The sequence below is a fragment of the Aethina tumida genome, chromosome 3, assembly GCF_024364675.1.
Source record: "Aethina tumida isolate Nest 87 chromosome 3, icAetTumi1.1, whole genome shotgun sequence".
NCBI classification, from domain to species: Eukaryota; Metazoa; Arthropoda; class Insecta; order Coleoptera; family Nitidulidae; genus Aethina; species Aethina tumida.
Window position 1 is genome coordinate 28,107,173 of NC_065437.1, and position 21,590 is coordinate 28,128,762.

A 21,590-nucleotide genomic window follows, 5' to 3' on the forward strand; every position below is an offset into this window, starting at 1 on the left:
TTATTTTAATAATAGAGAGAAAAATGATTCTAATAAACTATATTAAAATTTCTACTCGTATGTAACTCCATATGGTGTTCACACATGAGCAATGAGCAATTATGTTAAATATAATATAAACATTAAAACCATTAACACAAATTGATTCAACTAACGGAAAATATGATTCACATAAGTTTTAATAATTATAACAACCATTATAATCGCCATATCACGCCAAACAACTACACAATAACTCGTAAATTTTATGTATCTCTTGAAATCTAAACTTTCGAACGAATGCAGTTTTTCCGTTTTACTTGATTGGAGACTCCGCAATTACGTTGCTTTCACTAATTAATAAACCATTAGATTTCTGTTCCTTCGCAAGACACTGACCTCAATCGGCCCTCCTTACAGCGGACGGCGACAAGTCGGATTAATACGTCTTGGTGCATCAACAAGAGCAATAAATCTGCCATTGGTTATTAAAATTCGTATGTATCGGCGACCGTACCGACTTATGTCTTCTCAAAATAGGTGTCAATTTGGCACGACTTCACGGCATCGCTAGATTTCCTTCATGTTCGTCACGAACGTATGAATTACTTAACTGCGACAGTTCAACGTCGTAATGGCGTCCAGGTGTTCCCGTGTAATTGCCACGGATACTTGCCCAATCGCGTGCCAATCTCGCGGAGAGCTCGACCTCGTGAAATGAATGCGTCTTTTGCAATTTTCCAATAGCAATTCGTTTTTGTTTAGTACAGGGATAAACTGACGATTAGGGTTGATCCAGTTCAAAAGAATGAAACTGATGAGCAGCTTTTCAAGCTGTGGTTAAAATTTAAGAAACTTATGAGCATTAAGTCATAGAAATTAATAAAGGTAACACCAAACAGTCTAGAAGAAAAGGAGATGGTGGAAGTTGCAGGGAGGATATTAGAGGGACCGGAAAGTAACCCCGTTTCTAAATATTGCACCCTCGAATTCTCATTTATTCGGGTCCCTTCAACAATTTCTTAGTGGCAAACAATTTGGAAATTTGGATGATGTCCAGAATGCTATTTGAGATATTTTACTCAAAAATCAATTAATTTTTATAGGTCCGAGAATGAAAATTTGCACTCTAGATGGCAAAAGGTGTGAGGGTGATTATATTATTGATTAAAAATAAAGACGAAACGAAATTCGTTTGAATTTAATGTAAGAAAACGATATTACTTTCCAACCCCCATAACAGTGGAGTAGTTTTCTGTCAGTCCCGAATTCCGGTTCACCACTACAAATGATGAGGAAAGTTTGAAAGATTCGAAAATTATTTAGTATTGATGTAAATGTTTTTACCGTTATATTCTCACGTGTGTGTCGTCGCATAAACTTAAATATGTACACGTCAAATGGTTTCCATTAAAGGACTAATAAAATACTAAACTGTTTCCTTAGTAAAATAAATTAACATCATCATAAAAACAACGCTCATTTGAGAACCGTGAACAATGGTAGTGTTACTACGTACACATGCAAAACATAAAACCGTCCAGCACCTCAGTCGTCCGGTGTCAGCGACGCGGAGTTTTATCGGTCCGCTCCGCGTTCCGGATGTTGACGGATCGGGTTCGTGCGTCGATCGCGCGTCGCAGTCTCGAATTTTACGAGCCAGATTCGGCCGGACGGATGAACGAACGCACGGCGTACAGATTGGCCGGTGCGATTGGGCCGCGTTCGCGGGCCAATTACGCGACCGAAACACCTGGACTCCATTAAGAAGGCGACCCGTCGCAATAAACTCATCTGTCCGCATTGTCGCGGCCGAGATTCGCCGCTCGAGATACGCGCGCCACAATTAAGAAAAGAGAGAAGAAGCCACCGGCCCCGTCGTGCCAATGTTGATTATGCTTTTTGTTAACGTCGTCGTCGTTCTCCTACCGAGAACAACGTTCAGGGTCTTCTTTGCTCGTGTTTTTTTCCACGGACGATCGTCCGTTCCGATAACTTTGTCTTCTTATGTAGATGTCTGGTAGTTGCCCGCTGTTTTATGTAGCACTTGTCCATTGAAAATGGCCTGGGACTTCGCCAATACACACACACGGGATATACTGGTCCAATTTTTACGTCACTTAATGATCAACTTAACTGATTTAATTCAATCTTCTTGTTCTCTCTCAGGTTTCAATTTTATCAAAACACATGTTTCATATATTTATTTTTACCTTTTCGATTATTAACCTAACTTACGTCAATTACTTGAAAATAATAATATATTTAATGATTCTCTAAAAACTCGACAAAATACTAATGATTTAATCATTTCAGCCAATATCTCTTTGGGATTTTGAATATACACTAACATTTATAGTTTTTATAGAGATATTTCTTGAAACACTACATATTCGATATTAATATAAGGATTCATGCGTCCTTCTAAATTGTGCAAAGCTTAAAAGTTTTAAAAATATTCGGTGGTCAGGAAAAAACAGCAAGAAAAAGAGAAACACTCTTCCCTCCTCAGAATTTACCGATAATAACTACCGAATTTAAACAGTCCTGGACCAAAAGTTACAGAAATATTAGTAAAAAACAATTTTTGAAATTTAAATTTAAAATACTGTATTTTCTTCAGGAGAAATTTTAGAAAAAAAATTTAGATTTTAGAATTTAGAAAATTATAATAATATGTTCAATGAAAATTGTCTAAAAACTCCAAAAAAAAACTAAGGAAGACTCATTTTATGAATTGCGTAATGATCATAATAATTTTTATGATTTAATCATTTTGGCCAATATTTATATATATTTATATTTAATATATTTTTACATTAAAAATTCTTCTCAAAATAATTGTCAATTATTTTTAAACTGATTATCACAGCCCTTTTTCAGATATTTCAGATTTAATAATCACTTTAATTTGTTTCACACATTAAAACTGAAATATTTCTAAAATGGTAGTGTTAATCAATATTAATCAATAAGTACCTTCTTCTAAATTGTACGAACGATATGAAAGCTTAAAAGTTTAAAGAAATATTCAGTGGCGAGGAAAATACGGCAAGAAAGAGAGAAACAGCCATCTCCCGAATATATGCTACTGTGACATTATGAAAAAGATTACATTGAATTGAAAATACATATTTTAGGATAATACATACCAAATTTAAACACGATTGAAACAAAGGTAACGGAAATATTAGTAAAAAAGTAAGTAATGGCTTTATTCAACAAAAATTAAAAAAATATATACTCAAATTTTCTTCTTTATCGCTCCAAAATTTATTTTTATTAACATATTAAAGTTAGTGTTCTTAGATTTTGGAAAAAGCTCTTAAAAATTATTACAAAAGATAATTAAAATAATTCAGTTTTACTATTAGACAATAATTAATGAATAATGTTCGTGAAATTTTCTTCTGAAGAAAACATAGTTCCTTAAACTTTCTTCATATTTTCATAATCGTTAATAATTTTAATATAATATTTTTTTCCATACATGATGCAGTATCATAGATTCTGAGACCTCCTCCTCCTTTTTTCGCCCTATTTTCTACGCCACTGAATATTTTTTTAAATTATAAAGGTTTTCATATTCTTTGTAAAATTTAGAAAGAAACGGTGTTCTTGATTAATTTTAATTAACACAGCCGTTTTTGAGATATTTCAATTTTAATAATGTTTTATTGATTATTTATCTAATAACTGCTAAATTTTATTGTGTTATTACAATCAAAATATAAAAATTCTATAAAATAAAAAAAAAAAACTATTACCAGTTTTCAATAGTCAAATGATCTTTTCATCAATTTTAATGGTCTGAAGAAACTGCTATAACACAAAGTAATAATAGAGATGTGAAATTTTCACTCATGGTTTCGTAAATTTCATGTACTAAATAATAAAAAATTTATGAAAAAAACATATATACTTTGCAAATTAGTATATTATTTAGGTTAATCTAATAAAAATGTAAAGTCTTAATTAATTTTCTCTAATTAAAACAGATACAATTATCACACGGCATATCAATTAAAAAATCTAAAAGAAACAATAAACAAATTATCCCGCAATCCAAATACGTCAAAACGTTTGAAAACGCTCGGATAATAACGCACAGTTAAATTTAAATAAAAGAAATAACGTATGGGATTTTGGTCGATTGTTTTTATCCAATCTCGCGGTAATCACAGAAATTATTCGAACTTATAAATACATCAGCCGAAGAACAAAACAAAACGTTTTTCCGGAGATAAAGCCGACTATTAGGTATTATTAAGTATTTAACCTAAAAAGATAAAATACCAATTAAAAAATCCCATTCAAATAATGAACTGGTTTTTAAAACAATGTATAAACTACTTCTCACAAAAAGATTAGAATAAATTCGTTAATTAATGTTTAATTATCGTATAAACGCATACCTTATAGATCCTGTTTGTAAAAATAAATTCTGTTAAGTCATACGTGTTATCGATTTATAATTATGAAGTGGATACTAAACTAATAGTTAATATCTATTATGATATTAATTGAAAATCCAAAACGTCTCTAGAAATGAAATTCTTGATCTTCAATGGACAGTAAGAAGTTTAAAATGTAGGTTTAAACTACTGCAATTAAATTACATACAAAGTATGTTATGTATGTATCTATTCCACTAATTAGTAATATGCATTAAACATATGCTATGAACAGTAAGAGTTCATTTTTTAATATAATTCTTGTTATTTACCCACATGACACTGTAACATTTAATGAGGACGAACGTAAAATATGATGCCCAATAAAACATACTCGTCCGATTTTTCACGCTTTTATCAGTACAATTTATACTCTAATCTCTATTCATTTGCATATTGCATAAATTTCAATACATTCAATTACGCATTCATAATTGGCATAATATAAAGGCGATCGCATCAATGAAAAACAATTTTTTTATTTAGATCAATATACGTCATCACATTCCCATCAAACAAGGAAATCGATGAGTAATTAATTCACGTTCTTTTAACGTTTTCGGTCCAATTTTGACCATAATAAATTAATAACCAGTTGTAACGTAACTTTCTAAATCAATCGTTCATTTCATTTTAACGGCGTGAAATACTTTTTCTGACACTTAAGTAATGCGCCGGAGTCTGCGTAATTAGTGTCAAGTGTTAGAAACTGATTGCTAGTGTCGTTAGAAATTATTGAAAAGGATAAAACTATATCAGAATGCCGCCTCCGGCAGCGGCAATCAATTTCATGTGGAGATAACGGTCATTCCATTTTTTTCCATCCATGAGAACTTAAGACCTGACATTAAAAATGCGAGATGAACTACAAAGAGAACAGAAAGGCGAAAATTGTACTCATAAAATAATTGCACGGCTATCTAAAATGGCATTCCTCGAGGAACAGGTGTCTCCTTTGATTAAGGGTATCGTTCCTCTACGAAATTGCATGTCCAAGGCTCGAACGACGATTACAATGCACCAACACCGATTTCTTATTAAAGCCGTGTTATTGAAAGATATGGATCGAGTGTTTGCCAATTTAAATAATTTAAGGTTTCCGCAACGACAATAACAAGCCTATGGTAATGCTTAAACGTAACCGTTTGAATTTTATGACGGTTATGCGAGGCATATATTAACTAGGTCTACGAAAATAACATGGTGCGTATATGAGATATACTATTGCACATTTTTTTTCTTAACAATTGTGTTAAAGTACTGCTTCGGACGGGAATTTAAATTATTGGATACACAACGCGATGAGAGAATCGTTGCGTTATAAATATTTCTATTATACTCCACGTAAAGTATAATGGATACTCTGTTGTTCTTGTAATTATTATCCTTTCCTTTTAATTACCGCATATGTAGGCATACAACACGTCGATCTAGTTGGACAATAAATTGTAAAAACTAGTAGAACAGATAATAGTAACTAGATGTTTTGTAGTTACACAGCAATTTTCAACTGAAACGAGTTCTCTTATAAACGTGTTACCTCATGCGGCCAAAAAAGTGAAAATTAAATACTTACCTTTTACACTGTATTTTACTGTAACGTTTACGTACTTAACATAATTGTATAGAGTGTCTATATGAAATTAAGCCTTGCATAACAAACTACGGGTGATTGAATCGCTAAAATGTACCATAAACATATTCGTTGCGGTCTTAAAACATGCAAAACGGTTTAATCTTATGTAAAACAAAAGGTATTGTCCTGAATATTTTGTATGATTTATTGATTTTGCTCTTTCTTATGCATGGTTGTATATGATTAATGGCAAAATTTTCTACATGAATATTTAGATTTGAGAAAACTGTCTTCTTTTATTTATAACTGGTAATGAATTAATATGAGTTAATATGGTAAAAACTTATCGATTGTGATTAAAAACTTCCTAAATGATTCGTGATTCCTGTCCATAAGGAGGAATATGGTATGGTAAATATGGTAAAAACTTTCACCAATTTGTTTAATTGATAAATTTTATTAGTAATTATTGATTGTGATTCAAAACAACACTTCTTCCTAAATGATTCATTATTCATGTCCATAAGAAGGAATTCAAAAATATGAATTTATGTCTTGGTCTTCAAAATTAATGAAGCAAAAACCAAAAGTTATCATTAAATATGGTGCTGTGATCAATACTAATTGAAATACATGCACAATTAGTTTATTTGCACACTTAAATAAACTTCAATTATAGTTTCCTTTAAACTGTACTACATGTCCTCTTTTAGGATAACTTGCAAAATTAGAACGGATGGCAGTAATCATATGTAAATTTATACATATTATATAAATTCGTGTTAAAATTGTTAAAAATATATATAATTAATTAGACTTAATTAGGCGAGATTATATCAAATTCCCACGCATAAATGAACCACTAAACCAATTTACACAATTATGTATTTCCAGTAAATAGCCCCCTAAATTAGTCCAAAATTTGTGAACCATGGGATGAAATGAAACGGCTCTTTAATGTGGAGAAAGCAAATATTTTCATATATTTAAAAATAATACAATAATACTTAAACAAACACATTAGTGTCAAAATAACAAATCATTCAAAAGTGGAAACATAAATAAATAAAATTAAAGTTAAAATATTCCAGCCGTTCCCCGTTCCGGTTGAAGGTTATAAGGATAATATAAAAATATATATAAAACAATCGGAACGGATGGTTTCCGCATGCACCAGTAAACTTTATGTACCTAGAAAGTTTTAGCCGACAAAGTTCAATAATGATACATACGGAAATGCACACAAAAAAAAATAATAGTCGGAAAGTGAAAGTTAAATACTATGCGTTACATTAGATCTTGTGGTTAGCGGGAGAGAGATCAAAAAACCTCAGCGTAGCTCAGAGTCGTGAGATCGATCGTTCCTCACGAAATAAAAGTGGAGTAGTCAGAGTAACGAATACAAAAAGGGGCACTCATTCTTCCGAGATAAATTTACACACATTATTTACAGCACACTGAAATTCACAGTCTTTGCCGCAAAAACGGCACTTTTCGCGTGCACTATCCGCACTCGGTGTCGAAAAGAACTTAATTTCGAGATCGCGGTGGCCGTTCAGCGACGTCACGATTTCCGTCGACACTTCCAAATCCCTGGGCGCCTTCTTATCCGACGACGTTCTGTGCTGTTCCTCCTCCAACGAAACGGACGACATGCTGTGGACCAGACAATGGTTTTCAGTCTCCTTCAGGGGGTTGGTGTAGTTGTTGTAACCGGGGAACTGGAATGCGCCGCCTTCGGTCTTGGGCGGCGTGAGGAAGGGTGAATAACAGCTGCGATCCACGTCCCATATCTGACCGGAAGGATCGCAGTACCTGCACTGGCAGGTGGTGGTCGGTTGGTTGCCATTTATGTCTTTGCCGTCGTCGAAGTCTTCAATATCTTCGAACGAATGGTGCAGATTTGGCGTCTCGCTAATTTCGTTCTGGTAGCGATCTATTAAACTACTGGTATTGATTAAATGACTTAATGGAGTTTCAGGAACTGATCTGAACGAATACGGATCGAAGTTAAATGGTATGAACGATCTGTGAAGGGTTACGACACCGGGGGTGTCTATATCCGGACTGGCACTGTCTGTGGAGAAACCGTCCTGGCTGAGAGGACGGCCCAGAAGGGGCGGCTTTCTGTCTTTTTTTCGACGTTTACGCGGTTTTATAATGCGCGGCAGGCAGTTCTCAGAGTTCGCCGATCCTGAACTTTCATCACTCGCCACACTTATAGCGTCCACACCTGTCACATTGTTATTGTTGTTGGCCTCCTGACACTTGTTGCCGTTGCCAGGAACCTTCTTGTTATCTGGAGCCTTTTGGTTGGCATTGTTTCTGTTGATCTTGTTCTTCCTGTGATTGTAACTCTTCGTCAGGATCAAGGGGGCCCCTTGCGTGTGGACGGCCAGCCGAGCCAAGGGACTGGGCTGGTCCTCCTGTCGATTGTGGGGTTGACCGTCAGCGCGGACCCTCCGCTGGTTGTTCGCGAACGAAATCAGAGGCATCCCTCCGGCCCACACATCCACCGAATTGCATCGCTGGATGCGGTAGCGTCCGTCCAAATGGTTCACATATCCGCCGGCGAACAGATCCGGAACGAATTGATCCCTCGAGGAGTAGAACTCGCGTGACTTGTTAGCACCGCCACCGTTTGCTTTGGAGCGATTCTGCGAGATGAGACAGGCACCTATGTAGCGTTCGATTTCCAAGTTGCCCGACGATGCGGGGCTCATGGCAGTGCGTGTTGCGGCAGTCACATGCCTACGATACGCGACCGTCTGTCTGTGCCAGCACCAACTCTCGACAACAACAAACCGACACCGTCGGCGTAATGCCACTGACTGATTGTCGGTCGTCTGCTGCGGTCCGAGCCGAGGAACGAAAACGAGGGCCCCACCGTGATCGCCTCTCTGACTGCACTAACCTACTTCTGAGCCAGGCCGAGACTCGCGAACAAAGAGAGCGCACCGAGATCCACCTACACAACTGGGTCAGAGATCCATCCGTTCGTCTGTACGGCCACTCTTACGCCGCACTTCAGTTTAGGTCAATAGAAGAGAAAGTACTTTTTGATTGTCCCTTTAATTAGTTCAACTCGTTTTGTTTCCAAACAATCGTTGCCATTACTTAATCCAGGTCTAACTCAAAAAGCCTCAAAATGATTTTTATATCATCCGTTCCGGTACTATTTTTAATATTTTTTATGTTGTATTTCAATATATGTCCTTAATGTTTGAATGACTATAATAAGTAAATTTCCACGTATCAACGTCCTGGCCCTAAGGCAAAGGGACAAAGAGAAGAGGAATATTCGGAGCTCACTCAGCCGGCGGTTTGTGTGTCCTCGATATATGGCCCTATTAGTTAGTGGGTCAATATGTGGGGTCAACTTCGACGAATTTAGAAAACATGATATGATAATTATTCATCTTCCTCAGCTTTAGGCGGTATCTCCGGTAATCCAACATCGTTTGGTGCATTTAACGCTGCATTTTTATTTACTTTCTCCTCGTTAGAAAGCATAATTAAATTCTAAGAACCTTTGTTCATTTTACACCGGGTTATTACCGGATATTAAGAAAAAAATTACATACATTTTATAACGAAGTACAATGGCAGATGTGGTTTACGAGACACCACGTTAATTAATTTACGAACGCGTTAAAAGATTCCTCTTCCATTATCTAGTACGAATTTAATTGAATTTTTAATTAATAATTAGTATAAAATCAAATAAAATCTTGATTGATCTTAATGTGCTAACCTATACACCAAATGGAGTACGGGTTTAATGTTGCCGAAAATACACTTTCACCAACAATAAAAAAAAACCAATCTATAATGTGTTAATTTGGGCCACGTTTCTGGGACAAAAGTATCTTCTTTTTGTTATCAAGTGAAATTTCGATAACTTTCTATGCATCGACCAAAACGGGCGAATGCTCATTAATATTGTGTTAACTGAAAGTAATTAAAAACAATGCGATGCAAATTGGAGCAAATTATTTCGAATTACATTCACAACAGTTGACCATAATGAAATCACTTTTTAATCGACAGTATTCATAAGTAACAATGTCTAACCACACAAATGGTCATAGAGAAATACGATTTACATGTAAATAGAATAATGAAAATCTGTGACAAACGCTTCGTCATAGAAGAACGACAAAATATTTATGAATCAAGTTGTTTCTTTTGTGGAAGTGACTGTTTGAATATGAACATAATTGATACATTCATTGTATAAATAAATATATTGCTTAATAAATCAACATAATTTAACAGTCTATTTAAATATTTAATGGCACCTGATATCACTGGAATTTAAATATGTCAGAGAAGAGTAAAAAAGTAAACAAGTATTTTACAACACTAATCTAAACTAGTGAAAAGTGATGGTATAGGGACAGAAAATATTACTATAGATAAAACCATTTTAGTTTAGTACACGTGAGACTCTGCTGTAAAAGCATTTAAAGTTTCTGAACATTATCATGTTCAATGTAATAAATAAAAGTATCACTAATGAAACATCGCGTTCCATTTACAATCGTTATCCGAATGATCATCCCAGAACTGTTGAAAACATGGACAAATGTTCTTTAGGAGCTGAAGTATGTATTTGAGCAAGATAGTTAACAGCGTGTTGTCCGGGAGTTTACGACGACTATATTTTACATTATTGCGATAAACCGGAATTTATTACTGATAAATATCTAAATATTAGAAAATTGTCTGCACTTAACAACGAGAAATCAATGTCCGTGTGATTAATGCGGTAATGAACAAGGTAATATTTATCGTAAATTTAATTTTATACTGTTTTGATTTATCGAAACCGTATATCAGCCACGAAGCCACCTTTATTGCCTACACATTGTCCAATCCCTTTCGAAGTTTTAAACCGAGAGTATAATCAATCAGTACTTACGTAGAATTATGTATTCCTACTACAGTCCACCACATGTTACTTTACCAATGTAATTAAATGAGCAAACGTACCTAGAAAAGAGAAAAATAGGTTAAATTAAGTTTCTAACGCAAAAAATAGGAATGTGATTATTTTTTGGTGTTACAAAATCGCCTAAAGCGATTGTGTCGAAACAATGAACAATTAATATTTAACAAGGTTGAATAACGCATTTATTTGTGTCGCGTAGTAAAATCAGTAGCAAACTCAGTGAAGAAATAGTAGTAAATTGTGAAACAACTGGATAAATAGTTTTATGCATGTTTTTAATAAAAATCATGAAAATGTAGCGACTTTCCTTTTCAAAGTATACATTAACATTTCAAATATTGTACTTAATGTTCAATAATGCGAATCAAATGTTTTTGCAACAACTATGCGTATATTTAATTTTAAATATTGAGCGAGTTGTTAATTACAAAGGAGAAAATTTAGTTCCTTTTCCAAAAACACAAAGTAATGTCAAAAATCAAAGTAGTGTCAGCAGAAAAACTGAAGATGTCTTAAAATTTTGTCTTGTTAATTGTAAAAAATACTTTTATACAATTAATATTTATATAGTGTTACCAACTTGAGAGCGGGACACCCCCATAACATTTGTATTTTTTGTCCGATTTTGACTTTTTTCGATTGCACAAAATTATGCATATTCATAATTCTATGAAAATCATATTATTTTTATGAATTTTCTAATACTAATAATCTTAACACCCAAATATTACTTACTTCCATTTAATTATTATATTATTTAGTTAGTTCGTATTTTCCTTTCTCATTTATATTATGGTAATTTCCGCAGATGATTCACTAATTCTACCACGAAATTTGAATTTTAATTAGTATAATTAATATAGTAATATTAGAATTGTATTACTGTAAAATTCATAAATTGTCGAAAAATGAGATAATTTGTGTTATTCCATAGACTACTTGATCAAAAAAATAAATACATAAGAATATGACCCTCAGGATTGTGAATATGCATATTTTTATATGAAATTTGGTATATACCCATTACTATTGATACTTAATCCAGTGGTGTGGTTAGATTGAAAAAATAGTGAAAATTTCATGAGAGTATCCCGCTTTCAAATAGGCCACACTGTATATGAAATATAATGGCAAAATTATAATCTATAAATAAATTTTATACATGAGAAAAACTTGTCAAAAAATCTTTTTTTTTTTTTTCGTACTCGAATTGAAAACAATGACTTGTTTGGTAGAAAGTAAAATTCAGTAAAATTTACAATATTATTAAGTTGATTAAGTTTTTGGTGTTACGACAAAGCTGTTTAAAAGCTTAAACTTATTTAAAGTAGACATATATTTATCAAATAACTGCTGTTATATTGCACGCAGCTGTATATTATTAAATTTCAGGTATATTTTTTACGAGCTTCGACTCATTTTCAGTTTTTCCATTATAACGGGCAAAGTTGATTATCTATACAAAAATTGATTTAACAGGTGTATAACAATTTACTTCATGAAAGTATGGACGTCAACATCTTAATAACGAAGATATATTTCCTCTTATAGCAAATACTCATATATGTTTTTTTCCAATTTTATAATTAAAAATAATAAATAATAGGTTAACAGATGATAAATTTAAATATTAATTAATGAAATAATCGAATATCATAAAAAAAAATAAGAATTTATTAATTACTCGAATTGCTCGATTACTAGAATATCTTGACATTTGGCACAACTTGCGAAGAATTCGCTATCTATGATCGAATTTCTACTGTCTAAGGGCTTTTTCCTTTCCGAAACGGCATTCCTTGTCGGAAACAATTCTAAGATGTTTAGAATAATGACGGAAACTACAATTTACTTTATAACATCTAAATGAAAGTATATTTTTCTAAGGGTTTTTCAATTTAATGACTTGACAATTCATTCAATGGTAATGCTTATATTTCACTATTAGGCTTCGTGTAAGAAAACCTATGTATGAAAATGTCGACAAAGTTATTTAATCGTAGCTTTTTTGAAAATGAAGGTAAAAATCTTTTGGTTAACACATATATCTGACTTTTTGCATTAAAATAAAAACGTTACATAATATAATAATAATAATAATAATAATAATGTATTGCATATTTTATAGGTTACTACTTCTTACTCTCGATTTTCAAATAAACATGTAAAAATACCAATAATATTGTATCAGAATAATAATTAAAACTTATCTGCAGCAGTAAAACAACGGTAACAACTGTCGTCAATAGGATGTTAATTGTTCATCATGCGTTAAAATTCTAATTGTTTTCTGATGCAAATAGATTCGCAGTAATAGCTGTACAAGCAAATCGAGACGGGAAACCGTATCATGGTAAAAATTTACTCGTTTTTTAGACGTTTTCTACTCTCTAGTAATCAGACATAATTAAATCTGCCGCGGTTATCATGATTATTAGTGCCGCTCGGTACACAGCGAATTAAATGGATGTTGATACCACTAAGCCAGTAAACTGGCAATTCAACCTGTTAACATTCTGGTTTATAGTGTTTGATATTTATTTGATGTCACCATTTCCTTTTAAAACGAATATAAATAAACTAACTTCCATTTTTATTAATTATTGAAGATGACAGTTAAATTGAAGATTATACTCATAGCTACTGACAATTTAGTAGTACCCCGTAAATACCTAAACCGGCCAGAACCTTAAATACCTAAATCGATTGAACAGGCTCCCATTATTTATTTACAATCCCACATTTAATATTTAATTTTGCCCGGTTTAATATTTCCCACGTATGCACCAAATGCGCCCACATAAATTAACTGTACCGGATAATTGGGCACAGACCGGGTGACGGGGGGCCCTCGCCGACAGGACCACTCCGATATAATTCCGCAACGGGAGATCGCGATCTTGCGTGCTCTACGTGTGCGATTTCCTGATTCCCATCGAAAACCCAATAAAACAAAACCGGCCCGGTCGGACACACGAAGGCTGAGCAAACGCCCGTTTCGTCCGAGATCGCCACGGCGAAACACACTTGTTGATCTTCTCCGACTAGACGGGAGCAACACCTGTTGCAGCCGGTCTTGAGAATCACAGTGGGATGAAGTCGGCGTCGTTACGGGGAACCACCTTGGTTTTATTCCGTTTAATTTTGCCTCATCTATGTTTCGGTGGTACGTGCTCAGCTTCGAAACTCATTTATGCAGGAGGTTTAATGACACCGGGCCCCAACGCAAGACGTTTATTGCGGCATCTAATGAAACGTGCGCCTTCAGTTATTTTAGAAAGGCTCAGTCGCCAAGAACAACGAAAAAACATTCTAAACCGATAAATAATCGATTAAAGACTTGAAAGGAACTTTCCAACTGTGCGATGTCTCCTAATCGGGTTCCTCATTCAGCAAACCTTGCTGGTGTCGACAACATATTCTGCTCTCCTTCAGATCTGTGTCGCCGTCGACGTATACGGGCACTTCTGCACGGGCGACTGAAATTTTCCATCATACTGACACCCATTAACTACTAAAAGGACTCGACAAACTGTTACCGACGTCTCGAAGATGATCGCGAGGATGAATCACTGTTTAATGGATACCTTTTTGATTGTTTTTATAAATTAATATGTCCTCTAAGAATAAAACATCGAGGTCACTTCAGTTTGCCGAAGAACGTACACAATCGTCGTGAGATGCGAGAGACCCGCTATGCAGTCGCAATTACATAGACAAACTCCGGTTTCCTTTTCAATTAGAATTATTTGGGCGATTCGTGTCAGCGGGTTAACATAATAGCATGTTCAAACAAATTGAGGCGAACGAGCCAAATAATTTGACGTGTTGGTGCTCGTGCTCCATTCGTGATAAATGCTAATGCTGCATAATTCAATTCATAATGTAACTGGAAGTATTATACAAGACGATTAATTTATAATCCGCTACTGGAACTTTGACCCTTCTCGCAGAAAAACTTGGGTGGCAACCGGGACCAAAGAGTGAACCGTTGCGAGGACCCGCGGGAATTGTAATTGAGTCGTTAGCGTATACTGAGCCGCGCACAAAGATAAATACGGAGCCGATCGTTCGGAACATTAAAATTACTAATCGCTAATTTTCTCTACCTAATGGTCACGATCGCCCGTAAACAATGTACGAGTTCGTCTCACCATATTCGTCCAGTGTTTTCATTAAAACTGGAACATTGTTATTTTTCTTAAACAGGAAATAATATTTGACACAGAAGGTTTCACGTCGGAATTTTTGCGGAGATAAATCACGGTACTGCAGAAAAATGCGAGAAACGACGAATAATGATTATTGATGGACATGTCATAAAACTATGAGAAACTCGTTAGATCAGATAACGCGTCGAGGATTATGGTTGAGAACCTGTTAAAAGAATGCAAGAGATTGTGGGGACTGACCGATTGATTATTTGACATTAATGTCCACAATAAATTGTCGAGAAATCGACGTGAGAAGCTATGATGTACGTGCACTCTCCGAACAAAAGTGCATACCATCCAAATGGACCATTTCTTTTTTCATTTTTTGACCTGCTTTATTAAAAAAAATTGTAGTAATGTAACCTCTACAAGGTGGAGTTATTGGTTATTTACGGTTTAAATTTAATGAATAATAGGTTAATATTTATATAACACGAACGAATATTTTGATAACACGAACTAAACATTTTACACAACATTCGATAAGTCGAAATTCTCCTGCCTTAATAAACTCCTCGACCAATGATTGACTGAATATAATCATACCGGAAACTCCTACAATTTACTTTATGGTATTCACATGATTACAACATCTTATATTCTAAATGAGGGCTTTTCCAATCATGGTGAATGTCTTGAAGACAACCCCTACAATGGCCATTCTTATATACCGCTACTAGACTTATGTAAGAAAACCTATGTATGAAAATGGTTATAACTTTGGAATGATTTAATCGTAGCTTTTTTCAAAATAAAATAAAAAATCCTGTCGTCAAACACAAAATACTGACATTTTTGCATTAAAATAAAAGCTTCACATATTATAATATATAATAATAATAATATTGATTGTATTGTATGTATTACATATTTCATGGTTTCAAAATGTTACTTTTGTAGTGTACTATAGTAGTATCTTTTGTAATATGTAGCTTAAATCATACTTACATGACAAATACGTAAGTATTTTAATTTTTTTGTGGCAAATCATTATTAGAGTTATCGAAGTTCAACTGTATTAACAATTTTTATAGTAAAAAAATTATAAAAAAATAAATATAAACCATGATAAATTTGTATTATTTGAAATAGTTTCTTATGTACTTGATTTTTCTATAAAGTAAGCCATAAAAATATGTAAAAACATCAAAAAATTTAAATTACTTTTCACAATCAATTTAATTTTTAATAATAATAGATTTTTTGCATATAGTTTATTAGGTCAGGAAAAAACAACTCGTTAGGCGATTTTTACTCACTTAGACTTATCAATATACCATACTATGAAAATTACAAAATTCAGTTTGTATTCAATTTTAAATTAAAAAATAAATAAATATACCCAAATAACCCTATTCAATTTTGCCTCATTGTTACTATAAAAAAATGAATTATGAATATGTGGGTGTATCAGAATTCATTTAAAATTTAAAAATTAAATCATTAAAATTTGATATTAATTTATCTTATTTTGTTTCAATATGCTGTGTGGGGTATATTGCTTCTAATTCTGAATTTCCATAATCAAGGTACAAAATTAATTAAACTTTTAAATTAACATAACATATATGGGGTTAATAAAACCCACCATTCGTTAAATTACTGTTATTAAATAATTATGGATTTTCTTAATTAACCACTGTAATAAATTGATGATTTTTACCATTTTAAAATTAAATCTACTGTGTGTACAGTATTAAGATGACGTTCTATGGTTATAGACATTCTGGTAAAACGGTTAGTAGAATACACGTGAAATTTAGAGAATTTATTATATATAAGCGACTCACTTAACTGACTTTGTTTTTTCAAAATTCTAGGCCAAATGTTTTTTAAATAGATTTCCAATCTTTTTGAGATAATTATTTTTTTCAAAAAATGTTAAAACATGGTGTGACCAACTTGAATGTCCATATTTAGTGTATATTACATAGAATTCCCTCTTAATTTTTTCCTACTTTAAATGCCAATTTTTTATTCGGAACAACCACCATAAAATTTTGACGCCATACAATACAGAATTTTATTGTAGCATCCCATACAGGTAAAATGTTAACAACAATGATAATTTTAAAAGCATAATCAATAATTATTATTTTTAAGATGATGTGTGCTGAATAAAGCTCTGATATTTGAACCGTTTAATCTCAACATTGCTTTTTGTTTTTACAAGGTACTATAAAAATATAATAAGCTTCAGAAGTTTTTCAAAATTTTCAATTGCAAAACACGGATTGATGTAATTATGGATTAAACAAATTGAGGATAAATGTTTATATTAGCCGTGATGGCGAGATAATTGCTCCGATTTCGCGGTGTGATGAATCTCGAGCAAATAATTACGTTCGGTGCAGCGAAACGTTTAATAAATAATAGCACACTTGTATATAATGAACCTGTCGCCTTACTTCTCAGGCTCCATCGTACAGTTGTAAAATCTATCGAGGTTGCTTAAATAAATAGATGTCTTCACACAGATAACGATAACTGTAAATCGACGTGGATGCAGGCCTCAATCAGTCTGGAGAAAGTAACACCGACTCGACACGAACCACCACCACAATTACATATATGTTCATTTTAATTAACTTTTTTAATGTCACATCCAGGCTACTAGTTGGGGATCTCAAGCACGAAATGGGCAGGATTTTCAAAAATCTTAAGATTGGTAAATAATAAAGAAGATGGAAGCAAAATTTTGAACTTTATTAAGTACTTTTATAAATCGTGATTAATTGTAATTGATTAACATAGTGTCAACAACCAATTTCCAGAAATTTTAGAAAAGTAACGTCGCTTTAAATAAATCTTTAATAAGTCTAGGATACAAATTTTCAATCCCGAACTCATAAAAAAATTGTTTTTGAGTAAAATATCTCGATATGGCATTTTGGACGTTATCCATATTATCAAAGTTTTTGCCACTAAGAAAATGTTGTAGAGACCGTAATAAATGGAAATCCCCGGGGTTTTTAGTTGTCCCCTTCACCCCAAATAGCAAAAAAAGTTTAATATTGAATTATTTATTAGTGAACAAGTAACAATATTCTTAAAAAAATTTTGGCATGCCTTCGAGATACACAATGAACTGACAAATGACAATCGAATATCGATGAGCAGAAACGACATTACTTTAGGGCCCCCTAATATTTCTGAGTAAACTGTAATGGCACAATTATATAAAATCTAGTCAAATAAATTAGTTAAAATATATTCTACAGTGAATACTCCACTATACAAATGATACTGAATCTTCTTTAGCATATAATCATGATATAATCACAGAAGTTTCAGATGTTGGAGGTAGCATAAAGTAGGTAGTACTTTTATTTATTAAAACAACCCCTACAATCCCCATCATCTTCTAGTTCTTTAGATTCTTTCAAGTTACCTTAAATAATTTAAATGTTTTTGAAAATGAATTTGTTTTTAATATATTGAAGCATAATGTGAACTATGTTGTTACCACCTTGAAAAACTTTTATTATTTCAGCAATGGGACTTTCTTTTGTGGCTACAAAGCCTCTAGTAATTGTTGTGAATCAGACATGAAATAACCGAATTGAACTTTAGTAATCAGTATTGAAAACTATAACTTTCTGAGCAGGTTTGGCGACGAAAAATAAAACAACTTCTGTAGTCGATTGCGGTAAGCAAAACGACGTGCTGAGCAATCGAAAACAATTAAAATGCTCGAAGAACCAATTTATCGTGACAATAGTTCGACTTCCCATCGGTCCGGCGTGGAAACACCGTTGCCCGCTAATTTTACGACCGCATAAATTAATGGTGTTTCAGTTCTAATTGCTGTTCGACGTTCGCGCATAATTTGTATATTGTCTCCGTTGTACCGGACCAATAAAATCCAACTGTTAAAACGGCAAGAGATATTCAATTGACCTCCACTATTTTATCGTAACTGTAAAGATGGACAGACGTGTGCTGATTGATTGGGTCAGCATCGAGACGGAAACGATGCGCGAGCGTGCAACGCGGGCTGCAATTTTCGAAATTGAAAAAAACGGAGGCGTAATTTATCGGCACAATGGACATGTAAACCGATTAACTGTGATTTTTCTTAAACGTATTGTAATTACCGCAGCTATCGTTTACGCGTCCAACACATGTGTAATCGGCACATTAGCCACTAAGTTTCCATGATACCATTCGCCATATTTGGACAGCTAGAAAAGGACTTATTTTCTTGATTTATCGAGGTATAATTTGAACGTCAATTGAATCTTACCGTAAGAAAATACACACATTTTCCGATTTAATGGTTTCTGTTTCTTAATGAGAGTCTCTTCCACATTGTTGAGTACACCGTGCGGTTAGTATCCCGTCCACGATCTCGGCAACCGCGAGACGGTTCATCATTAAAATTCAATTATGAAGAAAGCGATTCGTAACGCTTTCAATACATTGTAAATGCAAAACGAAACTTTAATCACGCCGAACCGAGTGATATATGTCCGTGGCAGCCTTGCCTCCCATAATCAACAGGATATTAAAAGCTACCGCAGGAACGCGATATATTCAATTCGTGTCAGACATGTGAAATGGAATTTTGATTAGGGGAGTAAGACGAGGCACGTCATCAGGGATGATTAATGCTTCCGAAACGGACTTCTGATAAATCATAGTTCTCATCACAAAATTGTTTTAAATCGTATTATCAGCGGGCTGCAATTAATTTCTTATTTTGTAAGATCAAGGATAGACAAGGAGAGACCTCATCATCTTACGCACTTGAGGAACGCTCATTCATCTCCACTTAGAAGTCAAGAAAAATACAAAAAAATATTTACTTGTAGTAAAATTATGTAAAGTAAATGGATATGTCCAATTTTTTCTAAGCCAAGTTAAATATATATAGTCTAGTTTTGTCATAAATTGCTAATTATAAAAGTTAATTATTAATTCGTAACCTTTATTTTTTATATGTTTCAAAAATTGCATTAAATAGAAAAATGGTGAATTTGTAAAAAAGCTATCAAATTATTCACAGGGAAATATTTGAAGAAAATTGAATTGAAGTGTCTACATTTCTTATAGAAAAATGTATTCAAGTTGATTCAAAAACAACAGCAAAAATTTTTGTATACAAAACATCAATTTATAAAAAAACCTAAATTAGATAATAGATGTTGGTTATTAAAAATACATAAAATAATTTGTTTATCATTCATAATTTTTATAAGTAAATTAATTATTCGGTATTTTTTATTATCCTTAATTAATTTTATAATTGATTAATTAATTAAAATTTCTAGTAAAGAATTATACAAATGATTGTTTCACTATAGAAAATATTCTTAGAATAAAAGAAATAGCATTTCTGAATATATCAAAAATTAATTATGATCTGGATAATTATGATTAGATGACACATCTATAACAAATTAATTAAGAAAAAATAACTTAAACAGAGTAAAGTTAAAAAATTATCAGTTTTGTTTAAACAAGCACTGTCTATTAATTGTCATAAATTAATAATTATCAAAGTTAATTATTAATTCGTAACATCTCTAGATCAATAAATACTTTTTTATAATCTTCCAAAATTACATTAAACCTAAAATTGGTGAATATGAAAAAAATCTATCAAATTATTCGCAGGGAAATATTTGAACAAAATTTTCATTGAAGTATCTACATTTCTTACAGAACAATGGACATTAAGTTTATCTTTTACTGAAAATTATTTAAAAATTGATTTAAATTCAGAAGCAAAAATTCTTGTACACAAAACCAATTTATAAAAAAGCCCAAATTAGATAATAAACGTTTGTTATTAAAAATACATAATTCATTTATTTATAGTTCATAATTTCTAAAAATTAATTAATTAAAAAAGACTTTGCTTTCTATATTATTATTCGCTATTTGTAGTTTTTCTTTCCAAAATTAAATTATTACTTTTAAAATAATAGTAAGATTTGTAAATTACAAAAACTATTGTTTGAATATTCAAAAAGAATGAGCAACATTACTTTTGCATTAAATTTATCTAAATTTCATATCTATGTAAAGCATGATGTTCTACTATACAGTTACAATATATTCTAATTCGTTCAGTTGTGGATCATCTGCCTTTCTGACTTTGTAAAATGTTTTGAGTGGACGCTCCTCGTTTAATGAGAGATAAAATCCAAAATTCTAAATATTGAAACAGTCCTCTCCCATCTCGATACGTTAAGTGTTGCACAGGAAGTCAAGTGGTTAATTATAGGAGACCCGGGACTTGATTAGAAATTTATACGCACATTAATGTGTGTAATTCACCGTTTGCTTATTAAAGAAAAATCACGGCAAGTGGGTTGTTCAAGTCCCGCGGCAAAATTGATTGGAATCGTCTTTTAGTGTCCGTCGTAATTAGCTCGTTCGATTGGATGCATCTTAATTAGCGTGTG

General features: G+C 32.9%; 2 protein-coding genes across 3 annotated transcripts in view; both read right to left on the minus strand.

The window, feature by feature from the left end:
- Positions 1–21,590, minus strand: part of LOC109596628 (CCR4-NOT transcription complex subunit 6) — a 98,675-nt gene that overhangs the window by 39,509 nt on the left and 37,576 nt on the right. The window lies entirely within an intron of this gene.
- LOC126265090 (uncharacterized) lies at positions 6,963–9,048 on the minus strand. The gene has a single exon (XM_049965687.1). It carries the CDS (start codon positions 8,730–8,732, stop codon positions 7,425–7,427), a length of 1,308 nt encoding a protein of 435 aa, XP_049821644.1. The 5' UTR covers positions 8,733–9,048; the 3' UTR covers positions 6,963–7,424.